Source organism: Natator depressus, chromosome 7, assembly GCF_965152275.1.
Source record: "Natator depressus isolate rNatDep1 chromosome 7, rNatDep2.hap1, whole genome shotgun sequence".
Classification (NCBI taxonomy): Eukaryota; Metazoa; Chordata; order Testudines; family Cheloniidae; genus Natator; species Natator depressus.
The window spans coordinates 25021634-25047824 of record NC_134240.1 but is presented as its reverse complement, the minus strand read 5'-3'; the positions used below and the strand labels follow the sequence as shown (position 1 = coordinate 25047824).

Below are 26191 nucleotides of genomic sequence, written 5' to 3'. Positions count from 1 at the left end.
AGAGTAATTTTACACACTTAATATGAGGTTTGTGAACTGATAGCTCCATAACTTACTTCTCTATATTTAAAAAGCTTTTATCAGGAACTCTTATTGGCTCTCTATCCAGCCATGATCATTTTGCTATTTTATGTGGGCATCACAACAACAATGGATCTTGAGGAGGGATTTGAAGGAGGACAAGGCAGTTGAGACTTTACACATTCATTTGGCGAAGATGCTCCATGCTCCATGAAGAGTAGCATGGCAGCAACTGTAATGGTGCTTGAGGGGTTAAGTGACAATCAAGGTTGGCATAGTTGTCATGATGGAAAAGTGGCTTGATAAGGTAGAAGAGCAGAAAGTAGGTAAGGTCATAATTGTGAGGTATTAAAGGTGTGAACAAGAAGCTTCACTTGGATGCAGTATAAATGGCAGACAGTGGAGGGATTCAAAGAGGGACGATATGGTGAGAATCACAGGGACATGCCTTTATTGGACTAGAGAAGGGTGATATAGGTTACAGCATTAAATGTTGGAGATGATGAGATGCTGATGAGAATTTTAGCTATGTGGACAAAGAGAAAATGTTATTGAAGAAGCAGCCATGGAATTTGGACATGGCCTGGGTGTTAGGGCCAAAAAAGGGAGGAGTCAAAGGTTACCCACCCCAAAGATTATAGGCCAGGGCTGTAGAGAAGATGGTGGTGTCATCAACACTGACAGAAAATGGGGGGGATGGGAAGGACTTGGGAGGGATAAGTAAGGAATTCTCTTTTAGCCACATTAAGTTTACATTGATGAAGAGACAGAGAGGTTGTGATGTGGGATTGGATGACGGAAGACAGATCAAAATTTGAGAGGTAGATCTGGGAGTCATTAGCATAAAGATAGATAAAGATTAGATTTAGATAAAGATTCAGTTGCTATCAGATAACCGAGAGACTGAAAATATATAAAGGGAGAAGAAGAATGGGCCAAGAACAGAGCTCTGTAGAACTCCCACAGAAAGTTGTTGATGAGATAAGTACATGCTGAAGAAATCAGGGAGAACCATGAGAGGATGGAGTCCTGAAAACTTCAGCTGGATAGGAATTTTTCTGATGAATCAGGGTGTAACCCAAGGTGCCTAGGGAATCCCACACTGGAAATGCCAACGACAGGGAAGGCTGCAAAAAAGAGAGATGATTTCCCCAAAACTGGTCATTAACACTGTAGTTAGATTCATCAACCAGTCACAAACTCTGCTCTTGATCCACCGCACTCGTTATCAAGAAGCTGAAAGAAAAGAAATCACATAACCCCCTTTATTGCATTCCACTCTCTGGCTCTGAATCAGCAAATAGATCCAGTAAAGTGAGAGGTTACTTAAATCTCTGTTTACTCTACAAGATGTTCTTCTGATCCCCAAAGGGCCAGCCGCACTACCAGATCAATACTAGTTTGGATCTTACCCAAAATACCATGCTGCCAGCCAATCCTTTAGCATCTAAAACCAAAGGTTTATTAGAAAAGAAAAGAATGAGAAGAGAGTTGTTAAATGATCAAAGCAATCAGATACACACACATGACTTCAGAGTCCATATATCAGGTCCTTAGCAGCATTGGTGAGTTTGCTTGCTTGTAAAATCCCTCTGCAACACATCCAAAACTTGGATGGGTTTATCAGTCCTTTGTTCAAAGCTTCAGTTTGTAGAGAAGTTACTCCAGAGGTGAGAAGCAGGGTTGAAGATAAAATGGAGATGATGCAGTTGCCTTTTTATCTCCTTTGCCATGTGGCTTGTACATCCTTTGCCCCAAACACAAGCTCACAGCACATGGGCATGGAAAACCAGTGTTGCCAACTCCACATAGCAGGAAGTCACCAGACAAACCCTGAAAAGTCAGTAGCTGTAGCTGTTTAAGTACTCAAAAGGAGTTAAAAATGTCACTGAACAAAATTTCCAGAGAATTCAACAGAGAATTTCATATATATATACACGCGCAAGTGTAGTCACAAAATCATTCACAAGTAGCTCAATAGTGTTAATAAAATCCATTCCATGCTCTTTGTACTATATTCTGTTGCACAGCAGAAGCAACTACAAAAATACATGGTCATCATCAGGAGGGTGCCTCTGCTCATTAGGAAGGAAACTGTAGCCGTCTGCTCACTGGGAAGTGCACTCTGTACACTGCAGCCCAGGTTGGCTGGGGTTGGTTAATTTCAGCTGAGCTTCCCTTTCTTGCCATCCTGGATTTGAGCTGACAGGTTAGTGAAAGGGAAAGTCCAGAACCAGAGAGAAGAGGACATTCACCTGACCTGAGCTTGGCACAGGGAGCCAAGAGAATAGATTTAAAAACAAAAATCTGCTAGCCGGACCCCTTCCCCCTGCTTCCAGGTTTCATTTCTGAAAACAGCTGGGCAGCTAACCCGAGGCCAAGCCAGGGCAAGGAGTAAAGGGGAACTGAAATCAAGCCAGCTCTACCTTTGATCCTGTAGTAAGGGCTTCATTCAGGGAGGCACAGTGCACCCCCACCCCATTGGGGCACGTGGCCCTGTCTCATCTCACCTCACCTTCCCGGCTCTCCTCACTGGCTCAACTGCCTTCCCCCGCCCTGCCCACTTCATTAGCCATCTTTCCCTACATCACAGGGTGTGCTACCTACTGTGGAGCGGTGAGAAAGAACACATCTGGGTAAAAACAAGCCCTGGTTAATGTGCTGCTCTCTCCAAAATGCACCTGGCTTTAGCAAAGTATTTAATTAGCTGCCACAAACTTCATTTCCTCGCCTGCAGATTATAGTGATCTCAGCCCAAGAAACAGTGGAATGTGATTCCTTCTGAGGACATGGTCAATTGAGATGTAACTACATTGACTTGGTATGCAATAGAATGTAGTAAGAAGAGCATGGAATGGATTCTATTAACGTTATTGAGCTGCTTGTGAATGATTTTGTGACTATAGATATTGGTACCTTCTTTCTCTGAATGTCACTGTTATTGGCAGTGAAAGTCACTAGATTTGTCACTGGTCACTTTGACACTTATTTTCTCACTAGGAAAACCAAAAACTCACTGAATTTGGTGACAAAGTCCTAAGTTGGCAACATTGGGAAAAGCTCTTGGAGTCCTCTGTCCACAGGCATGTCCCTTCAGGTCCTGCTGACTCATAGGCTTAGTCCCTGGCTTCTCTCAATGGGTTCATTGTACAGCTGATTGCCTTTGATAGGCCATAGAGCAGGCTGGATAATGCTGATGCCAATCTGTCTGGGTATCACCCAGATACACAGCACAAGTTTGAGATACCAAGTATACCACACGTTCATAACTCAAAGATGATACATACATATAAACAAGCTTATCCTATTTAGCAAATCATAACTTTTCCACTGTTACCTTACATGGCATATCTTGTGTAAGATTCATTGCAATTTTGTAATATTGGTATCGATAATATTATAAATGGTCATCTAGATTCCATACAGCATCTCACATGGTTTTGTTGGAAAATGCAGATTCATCGGACCCAAAATGTTTTGCAGAAACGTGTGGTTCAGTCCTCCAATGAACAACAGGCAAGGTTCTGATAAAACCAAGCTTAACTGCCTCACAGTTTGCCTGAAAGGCCGCTGGGGAATCTGGGCTTCCAGGGTCTGGGGCAGCCCAAATAGGCAAGCTGCCCTGGGGCTGGAGACTCCAGAGTCCATGGCTCTGGGCAGCCTTGACATGCAGCTAGTCCCAGGGTTTCTAGGCTTTCTGCTATAGAGATGGAAGCACCCGTTTCCGAAGCCCTCAGGTCAGCTACAGCTCTGGCTGCCAGGGCATCTAAGCTTCCGGCTCCCTATCAGTCCGCTGCTGACCGGGAGCTCACAGGTCCTGCGAGCCATGGCTGAACCAGGAGCCTCAGGGTTGGAGCTTCCAATGTCAATTTTGTTTGTTTGCTTAGTTCTATTCCTAAACAAAAACTAGACATTTCTAAATTTCCCCGGAACAGAAATTGTGTGTTTTTTGTTTTTTTTTTTAATCAGCTCTATTGAAAACCAAGAGAGGACAAGTTTTCAAGAAAGGTATAATTATCAGCTAAAAAGCTATATGCTTATTCAGTTTCCATACATAATTAAGTCTTTTCCATACTGACCTATTTTATTATAACACACATCTGCAGGATCTCAGTGTGCTTTGGCATTCCTCCACATAGATACAAAGACTATATTTTTTTAATATCTATCTACAGTGTGTAAACTTAAGTTCTCCTAAAGGTGACCTACAAAAGTTGAATAAAAAAATCTTTCCGTTACTGCAACATGTACTTCATGCTGTTAGCTGCAAGGCTGAGGGGGACTCAGTTACTTTTTAACACATACATTTAAAATTAAAACTCTGTATTGAATGTCCTTTTTAGCTTGAAGTAGTTTGCAAACATGGCTGAAGCTCGGGAAAGATATTTTAACGACTTGCTTGTCATCTGTAAGTGAAATTTATACCAAAGCAACTTTGTTCATGGAGGCTATTGAAGCCAAGCGGAACTGCAGTTAGTAATATTTTCCAAAAACTACTTACTTAGCTGACTATTTGCTCTTTTGTTTTTTTCCCCTTACAGCTCAGTTCTTGTCATGCAGTTCTTTCAACTCAACTAGCTGATGCCATGATGTTTCCCATTACTCAATTTAAAGAAAGGGATCTGAAAGGTAGAGTAGTCAAACTGATTCATATAGTAGTTTTTATCCATAGCTCTTGCTCTACCTAATTACAGGCTACATCACTTAATTTACACTGGAATATACTCCAGCTGTCTCAAACTTGTATATTTTTAATGTAAATCATTGACATTAGAACTACTAAACAGATATTTTAAAAAACGTTGTCCATGTTTAAAGGAATTAATCCTATGTCATGTCAACAAACATGGTAATTTCTTTCTGCAAATAAACAGTTCTGTTCAAGATCTAATTTTTGCAATAGCCTTTCACATAGGTGATCCCAGTAAAAATCAGGTTTCAGTTAAAAGATATAAATTAATTTGTAGGTTGTAGCCTATTTCTCAAGGATGTTTGTCCACATCCAATGCCACCATATAAACTTGTAATGACTGGCAGTCTCTATTCGGGGTAGATCAACAGTATAATAGGTCTGGATTTGTAAGGTGGTTTGCCTGACACTGCTGGTGAAATAGTTGGCTTTAGCAAATGCTTACAGTTTGTGAGCACTTTATTTTATATTAAACAAAATAAGATGCACTTCTTTAATAATGTGAAGTGGGTAATTATGGTAGACTTTATTTGCATACTAAATTTACTAGACTATTGAATACTGGTTTCAAGTATGTAAAATACGATGACGTTTTTTAAAAAAAAACTAATTAAAATTCCTAACGTAAGACATTCCATACTAATAATGTGGACACTACACTGAAGGAAAAACAATGGCTCTATCATAATCCAGATAACTCTTTGTGGATTTCAGAAAAGATTATTTTCCTTTTCTGTAGGTGCGATGCCAGGTTGCAGAAGTGATTATGGAACAAAGTAGACAATGTTATTTTTCAGAACAAGGAAGCAATGGTATTTTTCCAGTCAAGTCTAAAATTACTTTTCATAGTCCTCAAGGGTGGCTATTAACTATGTAGTGGTTATTGAAAATGGTTCCTGATGCCATACTCGCAGCTGAAAATTTGCTCATTACAAAAGTGCAAAACTTGCAACTGAGATTGTATTTAACATCTAATGAGACCATGCTCCTCCTTTATATATTCTACAAACACTTCCCGTTTACGTCAGTTACCTAGCTGTGGAAGTGCTTGAAGTTCTCATGGACCCAGAGGTAGAGGCCACTTTTCTTCAATCTTTTAAAAAGAAAACTAAAACTATCAAATATTCACATTATAATAATGTTATATTTTCTTCTGATATTGGTCTCTTATTCAAATATAATATTCTTTGCAGAGATACTGACTTTAAAAGAAGTTTTCCAAATTGCCAGCAATGGTAAGTACACCTTAAAAGTTTAATTTTCCTGTGAATGTTTGTATGACAGAATATAACATCAGGAGGTAGGGTGGGGATTTAAAAGGGATTTTCAATGAACATAACTTTTCTAGCTTTCTTTGAAAATCCCAGTCTTGAGTCTCAAAGGTTTACGGAAAACTGGAGTCATAAAATTAGTTTGTTTGGTGGCAAGGTGAGCCTCCATAGCCCTGCCCTGATACTGCTCACCCTGCCTCAGTCCCCTCCACCACCCACTTCCCAGGAAACTCACAGATAGTAATCTCTCTTAGCACCACATGGCAAGGTATTAGTAACAAACTTAGACAATAGTTCTGAATGCTACATAAACAAAAGAATCTTCTGCTTCTCCTGGGCCCAGGTCTCATTTCTTTTCTGCTCTCCTACAAAGCACTGACTTTCAGGGCTTTTTTTTCCTCTGGGAGTCTCCTATTTTCCAGGGCCAGGCACAGGAGCAGCTTCCCTCCTGTAACCCTCAATCCTTCTTCAACCTATTAACCTGGGGATTACCCTTCTCCAGGGCTTACCAGAAGAGCCAACTGCCCTTCTACAACTTTCTACTCCAACTGAACTCTCTTGCCCTTTGTAGTCATTCAATGACCCCTTCCTTGCTAGGTCTAATAATTGAGCAGGGCTATCTGATTCCTAGATGATCAGGATCAGTTGGGAGAGTAGGTGTTCTGTCACAGGCAAAGCTGGGCCTGACTCCCTTTAAAGGGCCAGTCAGCCTGTGGCAACTTACTTACAATACCTTAATGAAAACATAACTGAAAATTAATGCAGTTACTACTAACTGATGGAAACAAAACACTAAATATAGTAAAATTAGAATGACAGCGTGTCAAGGTCCCTCCCCCACTCTGAACTCTAGGGTACAGATGTGGGGACCTGCATGAAAAACCTCCTCAGCTTATCTTTACCAGCTTAGGTCAAAACTTCCCCAAGGTACAAAATATTCCACCCTTTTGTCCTTGGATTGGCCGCTACCACCACCAAACAAATACTGGTTACTGGGGAAGAGCTGTTTGGACACGTCTTTCCCCCCAAAATACTTCCCAAAAACCTTGCACCCCACTTCCTGGACAAGGTTTGGTAAAAAGCCTCACCAATTTGCCTAGGTGACTACAGACCCAAACCCTTGGATCTGAGAACAATGAAAAAGCATTCAGTTTTCTTACAAAAAGACTTTTAATAGAAATAGAAGTAAATAGAAATAAAAAAAAAAAAATCCCCCCTGTAAAGTCAGGATGGTAGATACCTTACAGGATAATTAGATTCAAAACATAGAGAACCCCTCTAGGTAAAAACCTTAAGTTACAAAAAAAGATACACAGACAGAAATAGTTATTCTATTCAGCACAATTCTTTTCTCAGCCATTTAAAGAAATCATAATCTAACACATACCTAGCTAGATTACTTACTAAAAGTTCTAAGGCTTCATTCCTGGTCTATCTCCGGCAAAGACAAAATATAGACAGACCCACATACCCTTTGTTTCTCTCCCTCCTCCCAGCTTTTGAAAGTATCTTGTCTCCTCATTGGTCATTTTGGTCAGGTGCCAGCGAGGTTACCTTTAGCTTCTTAACCCTTTACAGGTGAGAGGAGATTTCCTCTGGCCAGGAGGGATTTTAAAGTGGTTTACCCTTCCCTTTATATTTATGACACAGCGTATTGTTGTTTAGGTCTTAGTTGGTTTATGAATTTCTGTGCTCTATGAAATAGGGATTTGCTTAATTAATGGAAGTTTAGTTCCCTAAAATTGCTATTTCATATTTATTTTTTCTGGGTTGGGTGTGGTAATGTTGGTTTAAAAATGTAGTTGATGTTTGTTGGAGAGGGGAGAATGCACTATTTAGTCAGGTTTCAGAGTAACAGCCGTGTTAGTCTGTATTTGCAAAAAGAAAAGGAGTACTTGTGGCACCTTAGAGACTAACCAATTTCTTTAATGTTAACCCTTTTCGTATATGCTAATAAAGGGGACAAGCTTTAGATGGAATCTATTTTCTTTACAGAATAGAATATGCAAATGATTTTATTAATAAAAGTGCTTCTCCATTTCAGAAACTGTCACTTGACCACTTTGAAGAATAATAGGAATTTAGGGAAAGTTTTCCTGACAGTTCCTGTTTCTAATTTTTGTGAAGATACTTGCATAGCTGTTTAGAATTTGTCTCCAGTTTAGGTAGCTAGAGTAGTAGAATGATAGTCAAGAGAACAAAAATTCTTCTTCAAGAGATGTCCCTGTGAGTGCTCCACTCCAGGTGTTGGTGCGTCCCTGCGCCTTAGCTCAGAGATTTTTACAGCAGTACTCGTACCGGTCATGCAAGCACAGAGCCTGCCTCCCCGCTCTGAATGTACTTTAATAGTGCGCGTGCCCGACTGGTCTCCTCAGTTCTTTCTCTACTGTCCCCATCCGGAGCTCAGCAGACTCATTAGAGAATTTCTTCTCTTCCTTGTTCAACTTATTTTCCCTCTTAGTTTAGCTTACCAGTAATAGTTAAGTACCCTTTCCCTTCTCTTCTCTTTATATTAAAAAAAAATTTTTTGTTCCTGTGAGTGCAGCCACTTCTGACATGCATGGCTCTCCAGGTTTTAAGTGCTGCTCTAACTGTAATGATGCCATCCCTCTTTCAGATGGCCATTCTAAATGTATTAAATGTTTGCGGAAGTCCCACATCCCCCAAAAATGTGCCCACTGCAGCAAGTTGAAATCCAGGGCACACAAAGACAGGGAGCTGCGGCTAAAACTGCTCCTGTTGCAAAAATCTCTCGGACCAGTCTCAGACCCGGTCTCTGACTGCTGTACACTGCAGCCCCCCCTACTTCAAAGAGCCGAAACAAAACTTAAAAAAAAAAAAAAATCATTCTCTCTTACCTGCAAAGGGTATTTGCAGGGACAGGCCTTTCTCCGGGGACTGCTTCCCTCTCCGTGCTCCCCCAGCTGAGTACCTTTGATGCGCCGGGGTCCTCCGGCGCTGCGTGAAACCCGCTTGTGGCTGCGGCGGTCACACTAACCTCCGGTGCCGAGGCTTCAGGCTTTCAGTTGCTGGCCTCTCACACGGCACTGTTTAGCACCACAATGGAAGCAGTGCCGATGTATACTAGCCTGCCTGACCCGCCACAGGCTCCTCTCGCTCTCCCGGCACCGTCAGCCTTTGAGTTAGCTGGCAGTGACAGAACAGAGGAATCCCTCCTCACAACAAATTCCTCTCGCTCAGCCCTCCCCTCACAGAGGCACTGTGGCACTGCAGTTCACACACACAAGGGGACTCCTGGTGTCACCTAACTTGCAGTCACCCCTACTTAACACCTACTTCTCTCTAGACCCTCAGGCAAGGTCCACACAGCTTTCTTCCAGTGATGAGGAATCTGGGTTGCGGAGAGAATTTTCACCTTATCAGATCTCTTGTCCACAGACCCCACTCAAGAGAGGTCATAGAAAAGCTGCCTCGTCCTACTCTGAGGGTCCTGCCCCATGGTGCGTGAACCCCTGGATGGTACCACCCATGCCCTTCCCACCACAGTGGCAATATTGGGCTCCTTATACTCAGGACCACACTCATTATACCAGTGCAGCCAGGTGTGAGACCAGTTGTTCTGCCTGATGAAGCATTGCTTCCTCCCTCCTCCTCTGACGTCTTTGGACAACTTCTCAAAATTTCAAGACCTGTTTAAAAAAGTTGCCAATGAGCTACGAATTAACGTGGAGGAAGCTCCTGAACAGCAGCATGAGCTAAATGACATCCTGCTGCCCTCGTCTTCTTAGAATTGCATTACCTATCAATGCTGCCCTTTTAGAATCTGCCACGGCCATTTGGCAAACCCCGGCTGCAAGCCTACCTACCTGTAAGAGAGTAGACCGAAAGTACTATATTCCTTCCAAGGGCTCAGAATTCCTTTTTATTCACGCAGGGCCAAACTTGCTGGTAGTAGACGCAGTTAATCAAAAGAACAAACACCAGTTTCCCCGCTCCATCCTTTCCGACAAGGACAGTAAGCGATTAGATCTGCTTGGACGTAAGGTATACGCTTCTTCCACGTTGCAGTTTTGCATTGCTAATTATACAGCCGGTCTAGCAAACTACGACCACAAAAATTACAATAAATTCATGGACTTTATTGATCACATTCCAAAAGAAAAGAAACAACAATTTACAGCCATAGTTTCCAAGGAACAAATCATCTCCTGCACTACTCTTCAAGCTGCCCTTGATGTGGCCAATACTGCGGCACAGTCCACTGCCACAGCAGTCGTGATGCACTGCGGGTCGTGGCTCTCCTACTCTTCCTTTCCCAGGGAGGTCCAGAGTACCATTGAGGATCTCCCCTTCGACGGTGACAAACTATTCGCCTCCATCACAAATGACGTACTCCACTCCGTGAAGGACTCCAGGGCAACTCTCCGGTCTCTGGGAATTCAAACCCCTGTATCAGGGTTCCCGTCCCACTCTGAACTCTAGGATACAGATGTGGGGCCCCGCATGAAAGACCCCCTAAGCTTATTTCTACCAGCTTAGGTTAAAAACTCCCCAAGGCACAAATTCTCCCTTGTACCTTGGATTAGGTAACTCTGCCACCACCAAGTGATTTAGACACACTCAGGGAAAGGACCACTTGGAGTTCCTACTCCCCTCAATACCTCCCAAGTCCCCATACCCCCTTTCCTGGGGAGGCTTGAGAATAAACAAGATGAGCACAGACCAACCTTGGGTTTTTTTGTTTTTTTTTAGGACACTAAAAAAAAACCCAATCAGATTCTAAAACAGAACTTTATAATAAAGAAAAAAGGAAAAAGAAGCACCTCTGTAAAATTAGAATGGAAGATAATCTTACAGGGCAATCAGATTCAAAACACAGAGAATTTTCCTCTGGGCCAAACTTTAAAGTTACAGAAAGAAAACCAGGAATACACCTTCCTCTCAGCACAGAGAAAATCACAAGCCAAAACAAAAATAATCTAATGCATTCCCTTGCTAGTACTTACTAATTCTAATGGAGTTGGATTGCTTGCTTCCTTGATCTGTGTCTGGCAAGCACACAGAACAGACAGACCAAAACCTCCCCCTCCCCCCCGCCCCCCGATTTGAAAGTATCTTGCCTCCTTTTGGTCAAGTGCCAGCCAGGTTACCTGAGCTTCTTAATCCTTTACAGGTAAAAGGATTTTGTGCCTCTGGCCAGGAGGGATTTTATAGTACTGTATACAGGAAGATTTGTTACCCTTCCCTTTATATTTGACACCTATGACCAGAATAGATACCAGCCTTACCAGCGTTACTACGCTACCCCACATACACCCAGCAATTCCATAGATCTCACAAGCAACAGCAGCACCAGAGATCCAGGTATCAACGCCACCGTCCCAACTTCTCGGCAGCATCTCAACCCCCTCCAACCAATAAGCAAATTTGAAGCCTTGGTCGAGGGTATAGAAAACAATATTCCCACTTCAGCGCTTACACCGCCTGCCCCTATTTTTGGTCACCGCCTACGCCCATTCTCCGATCAATGGAGCAATATTACCACCGACAAGTGGGCTTTAGAGGTTGTCACAGTTGGCTGTTCTATCCCTTTCCTCTCCCCACCTCCCATCCACCCATGCTCCCCGTCCCTCTTCAGGGACCCCTCTCACAAGCAACTGCTCCTCCAAGAATTACAACATCTCCTTCAATTGGGGGCAGTGGAAATCGTGCCTGAACAACACAGAGGGAAATGTTTCTACTCCCATTTCTTCTTAACAGAAAAAAAAAAAACGGGGGATGGCTACCGATCCTCAACCTTAGGCAGCTAAACTAATTTATCAAAAAGCAAAAGTTCAAAATGGTTACCCTCAACACCATAATCCCAGCCCTGGAGCAGGGCGATTGGTTTTCAGCCCTCGACCTACAGGACGCTTATTTTCATGTGACTATTCACCCAGCCCACAGATGTTTTCTTGGTTTTACCCTCGGTTCTACAAATTTTCAATACAGAGTGTTGCCCTTCGGCCTATATACCGCCCCCCCTAGTTTTCTCCAAACTCCTAACCATGGTTATGGCCCCCCTCAGGAAACAAGGTTATAATATTTCCTTACCTCAATGATTGTCTCCTCAAAGCTTTAATGTTCGACGAAGCTCTTTGATCCATGCAGCTTACTGTCGCTTGCTTCCTTTCCCTTGGCCTGCAAATAAACAAAAACAAATCCACCTTATCTCCTACCCAACAACTGGAATTCATAGGACCGCACCTGGATTCCCAAACGGGAAAAGCGTCTCTCCCACTGAATCGTTTCAACACCATAAAACTCCTGGTTACAAAACTTCGCAACAGTCCCCAGGTCACTGCACAAGACTGCCTGCAACTATTAGGCCACATAGCCTTGTGTACTTTCATGGTAAAATATGCATGCCTATACATGAGGTGCTTCCAAGCTTGGTTGGCCACGGTTTACAGACCGAATGTACACGCTCTAAACAAGCCTCTATCCATACCCTTCAGAGTCAAAGCCTCCCTCCGATGGTGGACAGTTCCCTTTAACCTCTGCTCAGGAGTCCCTTTTCTCCAGGACTCCCCATCCCTCATAATGACTACCGATGCATCCCTCAAGGGATGGGGAGCGCACATTTCCCACCACACAGCCCAGGGGCTGTGGTCTTCCACCGAAGTCTCCATACATATAAACGTCCTAGAACTGCGATCCATACGCAATGCCTGCCGTCACTTCCTCCTATTTATTCAGAACCAACATGTTCGGATAATGACAGACAACATCGCTTGCATGTTCTGTGTCAACAGGCAGGAAGGGGCTCGATCTCACTCACTTTGTACAGGAGCCATGAAGCTCTGGAATAGGTGCCTCACGGACAACATCCGGATATCAGCTGCCTATCTTCCCAGGGCCCTGAATACTGCTGCGGACGAACTAAGCAGACGTTTTCCCTGGGATCACGAATGGGAGATAAACAACACGATCATACGCAATATATTCAGCGTTTGGGGCTATCCAACCCTGGACCTCTTCACGACTGCGAAGAACAAGAAATGTCCCAAATTTTGCTCCAGAGCGGGATTGGGTAAACATTCCCTAGGAGATGCATTCCTGATCTCATGGGGCTCAACACTTAATGTGTGCTTTTCCCCCAAGACTGGTTCTCCACAGAGTTCTGACAAAGTTACCAACAGATCGTGCCACGGTAATTCTGATTGCCCCGTCACGGCCCAGACAACCATGGTTTCCATTCCTCACCATAATGTTAATTCGCCCACCGATTTCATTGCCCCTCACTTCGAACCTCCTATCGCAGTAACACGGCCAATTTCTTTGCCCCCCAGCCTGTCCATGCTTCACCTCAAAGCTTGGTTTCTACATGGTTCTCCCAAAATGAACTAGCATGCTCTGAGCAGGTTCAAAGAGTGCTCCTACATAGCAGAACACAATCTACTCGCATCACCTATCTCCGAATGTGGAAGCGATTCTCACAGTGGTGCTCAGCTAAACAGCTTCCTCCTACTTCTGCACCTCTTCTGCCATACTTGACTACCTATTAGACCTTAAGCAATCTGGCCTTTCTTTCAGCTCCATCAAGGTCCATTTAGCTGCTATTACAACTTTTCATGACAAGATCAATACCACCTCTGTTTTTGCTCATCCAATCACCAAGCGTTTTCTCAAAGGGATCCAATCCCTATACCCGGACATTAAATCTCCTACCCCTCCGTGGGACCTTCACTTAGTATTATCGTGCTTAACTAAACAACCATTTGAGCCCCTAGCCACTTGCTCCCTCTTACACCTCTCTATGCAAACAGGATTCTTAGTGGCAATCACCTCCGCCAGACGTGCAGGAGAAATAGCAGCTCTCATGGCGGACCCACCGTACACACTATTTTTTAAGGACCAGGTTACCCTCCGACTACACCCCAGATTTCTTCCAAAGATGCATTCGTCATTCCACATCAATGAGCCGATACACCTACCAACCTTCTTTCCTAAACCACATGCAAACTCTCTTGAATCCACAATGCATACGTTAGATGTACACAGGGCTTTGTCCTTATATTTGGATAGAACCAAGCCCTTTAAAAACTCTTCTAGACTCTTTGTCTCCATTGCAGAGTGCCCCAAAGAGACACCTATTTCTATCCAGAGACTTTCAAACTGGATTTCTGACTGTGTCCGACTGTGCTATCAAATAAAAAAAGTTACGCCTCCAGCCAGCATCAGAACTCGCTCCAGTAGATCTGTGTCTACCTTCGTGGCTTTTCTACGCAAAGTTCCTCTGGCTGACATCTGTAAAGCAGCCATTTGGACTTCTGAACACACATTTGTTAAGCATTATGCCCTTACTCAAGGCCTCTCTCTGATACACGATTAGGCAGAGCTGTATTATCTACTGCATTCCTACCAAATCCAAAGTCCCTACGTCCTTGAGACACTGTTTTTAAGTCACCTGGAGTGGAACACCCACAGGGACATCTCTCTCTCGAAGAGGAGGTTACTCACCCTGTGCAGTAACTGACGTTCTTAGAGATGAGTGTCTCTGTGGGTGCTCCACTACCCACCCTCCTCCCCTCTACTTTGGAGTTGGGGTAGCCTCCGTTGTAGATAAGGAACGGAGGAGACCGGTCGCGCACGCACACTATTAAGGTACACTCAGAGCGGGGGGCAGGCTCTGCGCGTGCGTGACTGGTACAAATATGGCTGTAAAAATCTCCAAGCAAAGGCGCAGGGATGCACCAACACCTGGAGTGGAGCACCCACACGGACACGCATCTCGAAGAACGTCAGTTACTGCACAGGGTGAGTAACCTCCTCTTATTCATGAGATTTCATTTTTTAAAAGTTTGAGGTTTTAATTTTGGAGAGCTTTGTGTTCCAAGTGTCAGTGAAAGAAACCATTAAAAATCTAAGTGGTTTTATTTTGTTTCATTGAATTTAAATATTGTCCATTACTGTATCTTTTCTATGTTTATATATTTTCTTAACTTATTAAATGACTATAAAATATTAAATATTTTATTTTTTAGATCATGATACTGCCATTAACAGATACAGTCGGCTGTCAAAAAGAAGAGAGAATGAAAAGGTTTGTGAGACGTACTTTTAAGCAGCCTCTTTAGAGGAGGTAAACCAAAATATTATAGAATAGACATAATCTCCAATGATAGCAAATAATATGCAACAGAGTAGACTTTACTTAAAGTCTGATAGTTCAGGTTCTAATAGTCGAGACAACTTTGTACAGCAGACAAAAGCTGCTTTTGCTTTGTAAGAGTGGCATGTAATATTTTTAAAATGCTGTGAGTCTAAGGATGCAATATTCAGGTACATTTGGTTAAAGAGAGAACTCAGTGCTGGAAAAACAAAATGCAGGGTTTGGTTACCATGGATTCCTCCTCCATAATCTTTGGAAAAGGAGTCATGGGGCAAAAAGTGCCATTTCTGATATATGGTGGATTTTTTTTTTAATAGTAATGTTTCAGTGCTGGTTGTAAATAAACCTGTACAGAAAGGATATGCAAAACAACGAGTCACAAACTTTGTGACTTTTTTTTTTTTCTCTTTAGGTCAAGTATGAAGTTACAGAAGATGTGTATACTTCCAAGAAGAAACAGCATCAGACCATGATGCATTATTTCTGTGCATTAAATACTCTTCAGTACAAGAAGAAAATAGCCATGCTGGAACCCTTGCTAGGATATATGCAAGCTCAGGTGAATATGTCAAACACTGAAAGTTGTAGCTTTGAAATAAGGTTGGAGAGTACCTTTCACAGCATTGCTGGTAGGAACTTTCTCACGGCATTGTTGGTGACTGTTGAGTAAATCTTTGGCACTGACAAGTATGCAGAGAAGCTAAGAATTGAATGACTATAGCAATGGTATGGTCTTCTCATCTCCAGAAGAAGGGTTTCTGCAGTTCAGTATTGAAGCACATTCTGAGGGAATGATATGGGGAAGCTTGTACTTTTACTCTCCTTTGGCAGCTGTTCTGAAGAAGACTTAGGGCTTGTCTACACTGCAGTGCAGTGAAGACTATGCGGGGGTGTAGATTGTAGAGCTCACTGAAGTCTTGTGATCTAACTGTCCCATGTGAACGCTACTGGTGTGAACTGAAAGGTACTGAATTTGTGTTAACGTAGTCCTGTTTGAAAGAGGACTATGTTCATGCAAACTAGGTACCTTTTTGTTCAAGCCAGCAGCGTCCATGTGAGGCAGTGAGGATTGCAACAGTTGGGTGCACTCTGCAACTGATGCCCCCCATAGTTCTCACTGTGGCACAATGTAGATCTAGCCCTAGAGTCAATCATTGCAGTCTCATCACTGCTGGAATGCTGGAGGCACTGGAATGGTGTTCACAATCATTCTGGCTCAGTTTAGTAGCTAACTTAATAAGATAATAGTTGACAATTCAAATTTCTTTTTACATATATGTTCAGAGAGAATATGACAAATCACTTTCTGCCTCTGTCGCTAAGTTTTTAAAAAGAAATTGTAGCCCACAGGCTTGCCTTTACTATAGTCACTGCCTTGCCTTCATTATACTTAGCTGCTTTCATTATATTCAGCTGTAGCACAAGAAACCTACTGTATCCTGTAAGACATTAGCTGAAGCCTAAGCTAGCACAAGTGTGGTTAAGTAGGCCGTAACCCTTGGCATAGATCGACTACCTTTTTTGATTTTAGGAACAAAGAAGAGCTTGCTCACTAGTAGGAGGTAGAATGTTCCAGTAAGTGCTACCACAAGAAACATGGAAGTAGTAACCACAAATGGTAGTTACACCTATAGAAGAAGGACACCTCAACATTAGTAGGATGAGGAAATACAAAAAGCGAAAATGGCAAAAACCCCTACTGAATAATGCATTAGATTTAGTGGCCTCAGCATAACATAGAAGTTGCATCCCAGCCTGTGGGGCTAAGAGAGAGATGTAGCCCTTGAAAGGGGCCAGAATGATGGCCACTGGTAATGAGGAGGAAAGTGATGGTGATGAGGAAGATAATGACTAACATTTCAGATTTTCCTGCAAGGGGTGATCTGAGTATATGGACGTACAGATGTACTTCTGTAGTGTCTCTGTCTACCTCACTGAGTTAGTGTTTGTGATTTTTTGCTAAATGTATTAATAAACTACTTGGAAATATAGAGGCGTTCCTATAGTGTGAGTGTTGCAATTGTGCACATCGGGGTTCCCAACTATATAGTAATTTTAATAATACTGGGCCTGATCTTGGGGCAAGAACCTGTCAACCCTCAAAGTGATAACTGGAATTCTTAGGTAATCAATATAATTAATACATAATCTATGGATCAGGCTACAGAACTTGAGTCATCATTCATTTTCTTTGCTATGTGAGTATATTTGGTGAAACTCTGACCTCATTGAAATAAATAGCAAATCTCCCATAGATGTCACTGGAGCCAGGAATACACCAATCTCCTACTTCGTTTTTATGCAGAACTACCCATAAGAATAGTTTGTGTCTTTTAAAGTGAAGTCGCAATGAAAATTATTTTTGCTCAAACAGATCAAAATTTTGTAGTAAAAAACAAGCTAATATAGAGACCTTGTGAGAACATGTCATTACCAGAGAACTTAGCCTCCTCTTCTTTCCCTTCATAAAAGGATTATTTTACCCCCATATTGTGATTGAAATGTTTCCATGTTCTTCAGTATGAGTACTACTGCTTCTCGTCTACAGCTCCAGCGTAGAAGTAGGAACTAAATTTAAATATCTTCTGCTGTAAAGCCAAACAATACAGCTGCATTCTGTTTACATCTTATCTGAGCGGTGTTGTGAGGCGTGAAGGACATGTTCCAAAATCTTTAGATTTAGCGGGACGGATAGACCAACAATCACAATGATTTTAGAGTTCCTACTATTGGATCTATTACTAGGGTTTTAAAAGAACAGAAATAGATGGGTTTTGTTTGGTTTGTTAAATGAATGGTTTCTCTCTCTCTTTTAAGATAAGTTTCTTTAAAATGGGTTCAGAAAATCTTACTGAGCAACTGGAAGAATTTTTAACCAATATTGGCACAAGTGTACAGAAGTAAGTTTTTGTTCTTATTTGTTTAGTTGTATCCTTAATGCCTAATTTTGCCTTCACTAATTTTCTTTTTTGAGTCTGCCTACTGCTACGTCATCTCTGTTAATAACGCATTGTATTTTATGCTATTTTAGTGTTCGCAGGGAAATGGATTCTGAGGTAGAAACCATGCAGCAGACCATAGAGGACTTGGAAGTAGCCAGTGATCCATTATATTTACCTGATCCTGACACAACAAAATTTCCTGTCCATAGAAATCTAACACGGAAAGCTGGCTATCTTAATGCAAGGAAGTAAGCTACCTACTATTATTTTAAAAAGTCAGAAGAATTTTACTCATTTAAAAAAAAAAAAGGCACGTTGGATAAGGAAGTGATGTTTATAAAAACAGCTATATTGGATTGTACCTAAACATTTAATTGGTCAAATTGAACTGGCCACAGTGAAGCTTGATATGCTTCCTTTCTTTGTATTCTCCTCACGATAGGTTGAGTTGTGGATTATTTAGCATTAATTTTTGGATTTTAGTAATTGGCCCACCTATTAATACTTTGCATTATTCATTCAGTGATCTTAAAGGAAAAGTAAGTGGTGTTAATGCCATAAGACAGAGACACTGAAACAGAGAGATCAGGTGACTTCCTCATAGTCACAAGAACCTAGCAGTCAGGAATAGAGACAGACCTTCTGATTTCCACCTAGTGGTTAGAGAAATTATGCTCTTTTGTTAATAAAACTTAATCCCCTGGATACTTGTGCCTACAAAAGAAATATGGAGATATATGTATTTATTCAATATTAATTGGGTTGTAATCTCTGAAAAAGCCAGTATTTGAAGGATTAATACTATATTATGTTGCTCATTTTCTATGTAAAATACAACTTTAGGATAAAAGGTTTGGGTTACAGTAGAATAAGAGTTTGTACTTTTGAAATATAAGGAAAACACGTTATGCATTATACTAAACAGACTTTTGTGAACATGCATGGCAATTTAAAGGAGTGCTCTTTGGCCCACTAGAGGGAGACATTATTCCACATATGTAAAGGCAACCTATTGGTTTTACAATTGGTTAAAAACGAATGAAAGCTATAAAGTTTAGTGTGTGTGTTCCCAGTTTATACCATGTTCTGCATACATGGAGAACTTCATAAAAATCAGTCTAATGTTACAACAACAACCTAGAGGAAAAGTACTTTCTTGACCTTGAACTATGAATTATTTAAATAGTTCAACTTTTGTAGCTAATGTTGAAGTGAGAAGACCTGTACAAAAACAAAGATGAAGTTCCATTGTTGGGTATTCTCAGTGCAATACCCCAATTTATTTATCATGAAATTCCTCTTATATAGATCTGCAGAGGCTGTATGCTGTGGTCCATAGCTCCTGCAGTCTCTTCCTGTGAATCAAATAAATACTTTGGGTGGAAAGTGATTGATCTTTACTTGGCTATGTTGATATTAATACTTGACATCTAAATTAAGTCTTAGTGGATTAAAACAAAATGCATTGTTTTTGTTAAAGAACTCTTGATCCTACCACCAAAAGGGTAAGGAAAAAAGAAGACCCTTTGATTTTTATGACCCATAAAGCAACGCTCTAAACACCACTGGTTAAAACACAAGTGGTTTAACCTTTACTTCTAATTAAGTTTCTTATAGCTGTAACAGTTGGCTAGCATATTACTTTTACATGGTTCATCATATAACTAGGATATTTAAACCAGTTTAGCTTAAAGTAAAAGGGTACAAATGGTGAAGAAACCAACTATGTTGTGTAAATTAATCTAGGACTTAGTGAAAATCTATTGGGTTTTATTTTCTTAAAAAGACTTGGAGGTCTTGTTTTTCTGATTTCTTTTGTATTTTTCTAATTTAGGGGTCTGACTTAAATATGCAATCCACTAAATCAGTGTCTCCCTTCTTGTTTTAGTAAGACTGGGCTGGTGTCTTCCAGTTGGGACAGACAGTTTTACTTTACTCAGGGTGGAAACCTAATGAGTCAGGCAAGAGGTGATGTAGCTGGAGGACTTGTCATGGACATAGACAACTGTTCTGTGATGGCTGTGGACTGTGAGGACAGAAGATACTGCTTTCAGATAACATCTTTTGATGGCAAAAAGTTAGTATTCATTCTTATGATAGTGTTATCTGTAAATGATGCTATATTCATTAACTAACTAGAAAAAAAAAGTCAAATTTCAATTTTGGCTGGTGAAAATTTGAACAGGGGTTTTTGTTTTGTTGTTTAAAACTCTGCCTTTTTTTCCTTCACCATATTCTAAACAGCCACATGGAGCTGCTGATAACAGGTTGGAATAATCAAAGCCCACAACAGTTCCATAACCATAAATGGTTATATTGCATGTTAAACAAGCTGTAATCTATATTCATTTAAACTGTGTGAACGTCACTTTTTATTTGGATAATTCCAAAACATTTGCACTGAAATCTGAATATGTATTAAGTGAGACTCAGAGTGCTAGATTGTGGGATAGCTTTCCATTTGTTGTTGGAGCAATGTTTCTGGGTTTTAACCCTCAAATTTACTTTATTAACAAGATGTTTATTAGTATAAATACAGTGTACCACAGTAAATACATTTATTATTATTACTTAGGTTTGTCCAGTTCTAAATAACTGAGATGTCAACCAGATAAAATTCAGTGTAATTCTTGCAATTTTTGCTGAGCGATAGTCCCGTTCAAACATTTAGCATTCACTACAAACACCAGAATCCTTCCATACAGCTTTAAGTGTAACCTCTTACTTCTGATGTCCATAGACTAGACTTTCAGGCATGAAATGCAGTCCTGGACTCATAGAAAATGAGCTGTTGATTTATGTATGATATCTGTGAACTAAGTATGTACCCGAGCTTGAAGATACTTTTAAATAAGATTTGAACACAGCCTTAGCTGTTTGTAATGCAATTTCATTCTAAAGATCACATAACTCTCTTGACCTATTTAACCATAACTTATAACAAAAATCCATTATACAGGTAGATGGTGTATTGTATTAAAAATGTAAATATTCTGCTATAAATTGGTGTTTTGAGATAATCAAGTATAAGTACTCTTGCATTCCCTACCATTGCAACCTAACATTCAGCCTTAGAACTATCTGGTGTTTATAGCATGTTGTTAGGGCTGAATTCCCATTGCCATTTGAACACAAAAAGATCTTGATTGTGCTATAGCACACTCTGATCGCCTATGAGACCACTTACAAAATTATTATACATATTTAAAATAGCCTAATTTTTTTAACAAACGTGCATAATAACTTGCCTTGATGTTTTTCTGTTGATATTTTCTAAAAAACTGTTAGTCTTGTACGCATGGATGTGAAAGTGATCTGAATAATGACTTTATATACATAGAAAATATGAAGTGCTTTTCAAAATCCTTTACAAAAACATTGTCTTAAAAATTTTTTTATATCTCTATCAACAAAATCATCCATAACTTGGGTATCTTTGATTCTTACCCTTCCCAGCAATTTTAAAACTGAGGTTATAACAAAATAAGTATTGCTTTTTCATGAGAAGCTCCAAATTTAGCAGGGTGCAGCACAGCTTCTTATGCTTTCTTCTAGAAAGGAAGATTCAATATTCAGTTCTTTACTTTGTGCAATAAGATCTAGATCCTGGAGGAAAAAAAGTTGGCGCCATCTACATTAATACTTTTTTCTTCTGTTTGGACACTTGCAAAGCCCTGTCATTGTTTTGGGTATGAGATAGTGAGCTGACTAGTGCTGGTGGGGCATAGGCGGTGGGGCTGTTTCATTGCTGTGTAGACTTTTGGATTCCACCTGGAACCCAGGCTCTGGGACCCTCACCTCACAGGGTCCTAGCGCCCAGGATCCAGCCTGACCCTCTACACAGCAATGAAACAGCCCCGAGTCCGAGTCAGCTGATACAGGCCAGTCACTGTATCTAGTTTCTGTGTAAACATACCCATGGATGTGAAACTGTCTAGCTTGTTTCAGACTACCTGACTGTTCAGTTGCTATGTGCGCACAGCTAGCACCTTTGCCTGATTTATGCATAGAAATAAGATTGCATCTTCTGTTAAATCTAGCTTCCATTTAGTATGTGTGCATAGCTCCCAGTGTTATTAGTACAAGTTACATTCATGTATCAAGGGGAAAATTTACCTCAAGACAAAAAGTTACTGAAAGGATCTTTTTCTTTCAAATAAGTGAGCCTGAGAATTTTTTTTATTCTCTCTTCTTTCAGATCTTCAATCTTACAGGCAGACAGTAAAAAAGATTATGAAGAGGTAAGCTTACAGCAAGTGTGTGGTTGTTCAGATGCTTTTTCTGATAATTCATTACACATAAGAAATATTTCTTAGGTTATCAAAGTGAATAGTGACCTGAAGATTTCTTCTACCCATACTGACATGTCAAGAAGGTGTGCCTTTATTTCTACCCTGGAAAAAAAAATCTGTGCCAGCAAAAGTGACTGTCAGTGGGGACCTATAGGTTTAACTTGGAGGAAAAATTGCCAGCATAGTCATTGGCAATAAGGGAAACAAACACTGCACACCTTTTTGGGGGCAGTAGCGGGGGTGTATACTGTATGCTTTTTTCCTTTGAGTCAGCCAGCTATAGAAAGCAAAAGAAAGCCCAAAATGAAATATCCTGAGTGCCATGTTGCAAAACAAGAGGAAAACCACATCCAAACTTTGTTTAAAAAGCGTTCAGTCAAAAGATCATAGAATTAATGTTGTAAAAGTCATGCTGTCTTAGTGGCATTGCTATAGTTATTTTTGATGGTAGCTTTAGAACCGAGTTAAGAAGCAAGCACAGGACCATGCATCCTTGGCAAGAAGCTCAGAGGCTGAGTATAGAAAGGCATTTAATGCTTTCAGTATCTGTTAGGAAGACTGCATGTCTCACTGCCCACTGCTGGGTGATCAAAGAAACAAATACGTTTCAAACAAAAACCAAATGTTTGCTTTCTGGTGGCATTCGACACTCATTCTTGTGTAAGGGTTGAGGTCCCTAGATCCACCTTGCAGCAAGAATGCACCTATCCCGGTGCCACTGATCACTCTTTCAATGAAAAACCACTCTTGTTGAGAGTGATTTATTTACATACAAGCGTCAGACCGACCCAGTTATAGTCGAAGGTCACAATGTAAAGGTTCTTAGCTGACTCTTCTCATCTGCTCTCTGCCCAGACTCTTCTCACATCTAGTGCAGCTCACACTATAGGTGGAAGACAACCAGATTTCGCCAATGTCCCCATCCTGGGATTAAACAGTCGTGCCACATACTTCGTATCCATCCCTCTCGGGCTTCTCTCTTTAAGTCCAATCAGGGCTTTCCCCAGTGTCCCTGAACCTCCACCAACCCCTCCCAGCTCTTTCAGAATCTACACTGAGGTAATTCCCGAGCCCTTCTTTTCTCAGGCTTTCAGCAGCACTTCTTTCCTTCCTTATCAGGGGACTTTCAGCCCTCCCCAGGAAACTTCCAACAGCTTGCTCCTGTCTTTTTCTTCATCTGGGGAATTTGGCAGACCTCACTGGTTGCCCCTGCCTGAACTTTCTTACTCTAGGCAGCTCCCCCCCTCTAGCCTAGAGAGGGCCTGCAGAGAATGTCTTTCCTCCCTGCAGCTTCCTCCCACTACTCTGAACTCCTTTGTGAGAAGCTCTGAGTCACTCCCCAATTATGATTGATAGATAATTGATTTGCCCTCAAGTGGAACCAGGTGAGCTAAATAGCCTCTACTCCAGGGGGTTGGGACCCTTCAGGGGGTTGCAAGGTGTGATAAATGACTTGCGGGGCGGGGGAGCTCCCTTTGATGAACAGGCAGCTAGCTGTAAAATCAGCTGTTCTCTGCTTGCTTTACCTGTAAAGGGTTAAAAGCCCCCAGGTAAAGAAAAGGAAGTGGGCACCTGATCAAAAGAGCCAATGGAAAGGCTAGAACTTTTTCAAATGTGAAAAAAACTTTCCCTTTGTCTGTTGTTCTCCGGAGACATGGAACAGCAATGCTATAAGCAGGAATTCTGTGTAAAGTTTGAACCAGATATGAAAACCATCAGATCATACCTAGAACTACAACCCAAATATGTAAGTAAATTAGGAATGTTTAGGAAGAGGCAATTTGGTTTATTTCTTTATTTTGGCTTGTGGATCTGTGCTAACCCCAGATGCTTTTGTTTGCTTGTAACCTTTAAGCTAACCCCCCAAGAAAGCTATTTTGGGTGCTTAATTTTTGGAATTGCTCTTTTAAAATCTAGCAAAAGCCTAAGTTCCAGGTGTAGTTTCTTCCTTTTTGTTTTTAATAAAATTTACCTTTTTTAAGAACAGGATTGGATTTTTGGTGTCCTCAGAGGTTTGTGCATATGCTGTTTGATTTGCTGGTGGCAATAGCTAATTTCCTTTTTCTTTCTCGGCTCTTCCCCAGGGAGCGGGGTGGGGTGAAGTGAAAGGGTTTGAGGGTACCCCACAGGGAGGAATTCCCAAGTGCTCCTTCCTGGGTCCAAGGGTTTTTTCTTTTTGCATTTGGGTGGTGGCAGCGTTTACCAAGCCAAGGTCAGAGAAAAGCTGTAACCTTGGGAGTTTAATACAAGCCTGGAGTGGCTAGTGTTAATATTTAGAATCCTTGCAGGCCCCCACCTTCTGCACTCGGAGTGACAGAGTGGGGATTCAGCCGTGACATGAGGGTATTACATGGGGGTTCGCGAGCTGTCAGTCTCCACCCCAAACCGCACTTTGCCTCCAGCATTTATAATGGTGTTAAATATATTTAAAAGTGTTTTTAATTTATAAGGGGGTCATACTCAGAGGCTTCCTAAGTGAAAGGGGTCACCAGTACAAAAGTTTGAGAACTACTGCTCTACTCAGAGGCAGCTAATGAGTCTCAGAGGACTGGTCCCATTCCCTCTTGAAGGGACCAGACACCCTGTGACACTTTCAAACAACTCTTCTTTCAAAATGGAGGGTAAATCTAGCATGCACTGTAGTTGCCTATGCAAGTGGATATCAGCTGGAAAATTGGTCAGTGTTTATACTCAGTGCCAACATCTTTGGGTGTTGTCAAGTATAAATGCAGAGAGAATGAAGACAAAGAGTAGAAGTTCACATAATCTTTTCCCTAAACGTTTCAAATTAGAGGGGGGCTTTTAAAATGTGAAAATAGAAATAGTTTAGTTGTGGTTTACTACATTCTTAAAATGTAATTGTTATGAGCTAACAAAGGAGGTATTCCATGATACAATTTAGACTTCATTTGAGCATCGTTCTCCCTCTAGAGCTGAAGACTGAAAAGGATCTGTTAGCAAACTGCTCAGATAAAGCCTATTGACCAGACACTTTTCACTAAATTCTTGAATCTATTTAGGGTTTTCCAGAAACTCTGTGGAGCAAATCTGTTAAACACCTTTAAATATTTGCTAAATAAAAATATTTATTACCTTGCTTTCATTTTTAATATAGACTTTCTTGCATCAAGAATAAAAACTTAACATTTGTAAGCTTTTAGATTTCTATAATGCAAGTATGAGCAGGCAGTTAAAGGGGGATATATGCAAAATCATGCTGCTCTGTGTTGTTGCTGAATATACAGTGCAATCAGGGCCCCATGCACTTTTACAAGGACCCCTAAATTCCTGTGATAGTTTTCTCACCTGGATATACCCTTCATTCCCATTATCCCTTCCCCACCCCCCCCACCCGCACAACTATGAAAGGTAGCTGAAAATACTCACTTGTAAAACCATTCAGTTATTTTTGACAGTGATTGTTTTTGAGGATGGGTTTTTCGCTAAGATGCCCAATTGATCCAGCTCTGATCCCTGGGCCTCAGCTCCCATCACATTGTCCAGAAGGCCAGCTCATAACCTCCTTTTCTCATGCGTGCCAGAGAATGTGGGGGAGCTTGTAGCCAGCTTCAGCAGCTCACCTCCCAAACTCTTTGGGCCTCTGTTGCTGCACTGTTCTCCAAGTAGAACAGCTGGCTAGCCTACAAACTCCTGGCTACAAGCTGAATTCTAGCTTGGGCTCCATGGAACAAGGAAAAGTTGACAAACAAGAGGCAGCTGCAAGCAAGTTTCAGTAAGGCAGGGAGATAGAAAACAAAATATTGGGTGCTGGCTGCAATATTCTGGAGGTAAATTCTGCTGTACGGTGTGACTTTCACGGCGGGAACGTGGTGGAAAGAAAAATCAGCTAAAATATTTAA

The 26191-nt window shown here is 41.3% G+C and overlaps 1 protein-coding gene across 2 annotated transcripts in view; it reads left to right on the top strand.

The window, feature by feature from the left end:
- The window catches only part of APPL1 (adaptor protein, phosphotyrosine interacting with PH domain and leucine zipper 1), a 51043-nt gene that overhangs the window by 13118 nt on the left and 11734 nt on the right, over positions 1–26191 (top strand). For both annotated transcript variants that reach the window (XM_074957730.1, XM_074957729.1), the window contains 8 exons: positions 4563–4650; positions 5905–5946; positions 14970–15028; positions 15510–15656; positions 17915–17997; positions 18129–18287; positions 19928–20116; positions 22238–22280. In XM_074957730.1, the coding sequence (XP_074813831.1) occupies positions 4563–4650; positions 5905–5946; positions 14970–15028; positions 15510–15656; positions 17915–17997; positions 18129–18287; positions 19928–20116; positions 22238–22280 (810 nt within the window). The remainder of the gene's footprint in view (positions 1–4562; positions 4651–5904; positions 5947–14969; positions 15029–15509; positions 15657–17914; positions 17998–18128; positions 18288–19927; positions 20117–22237; positions 22281–26191) is intronic.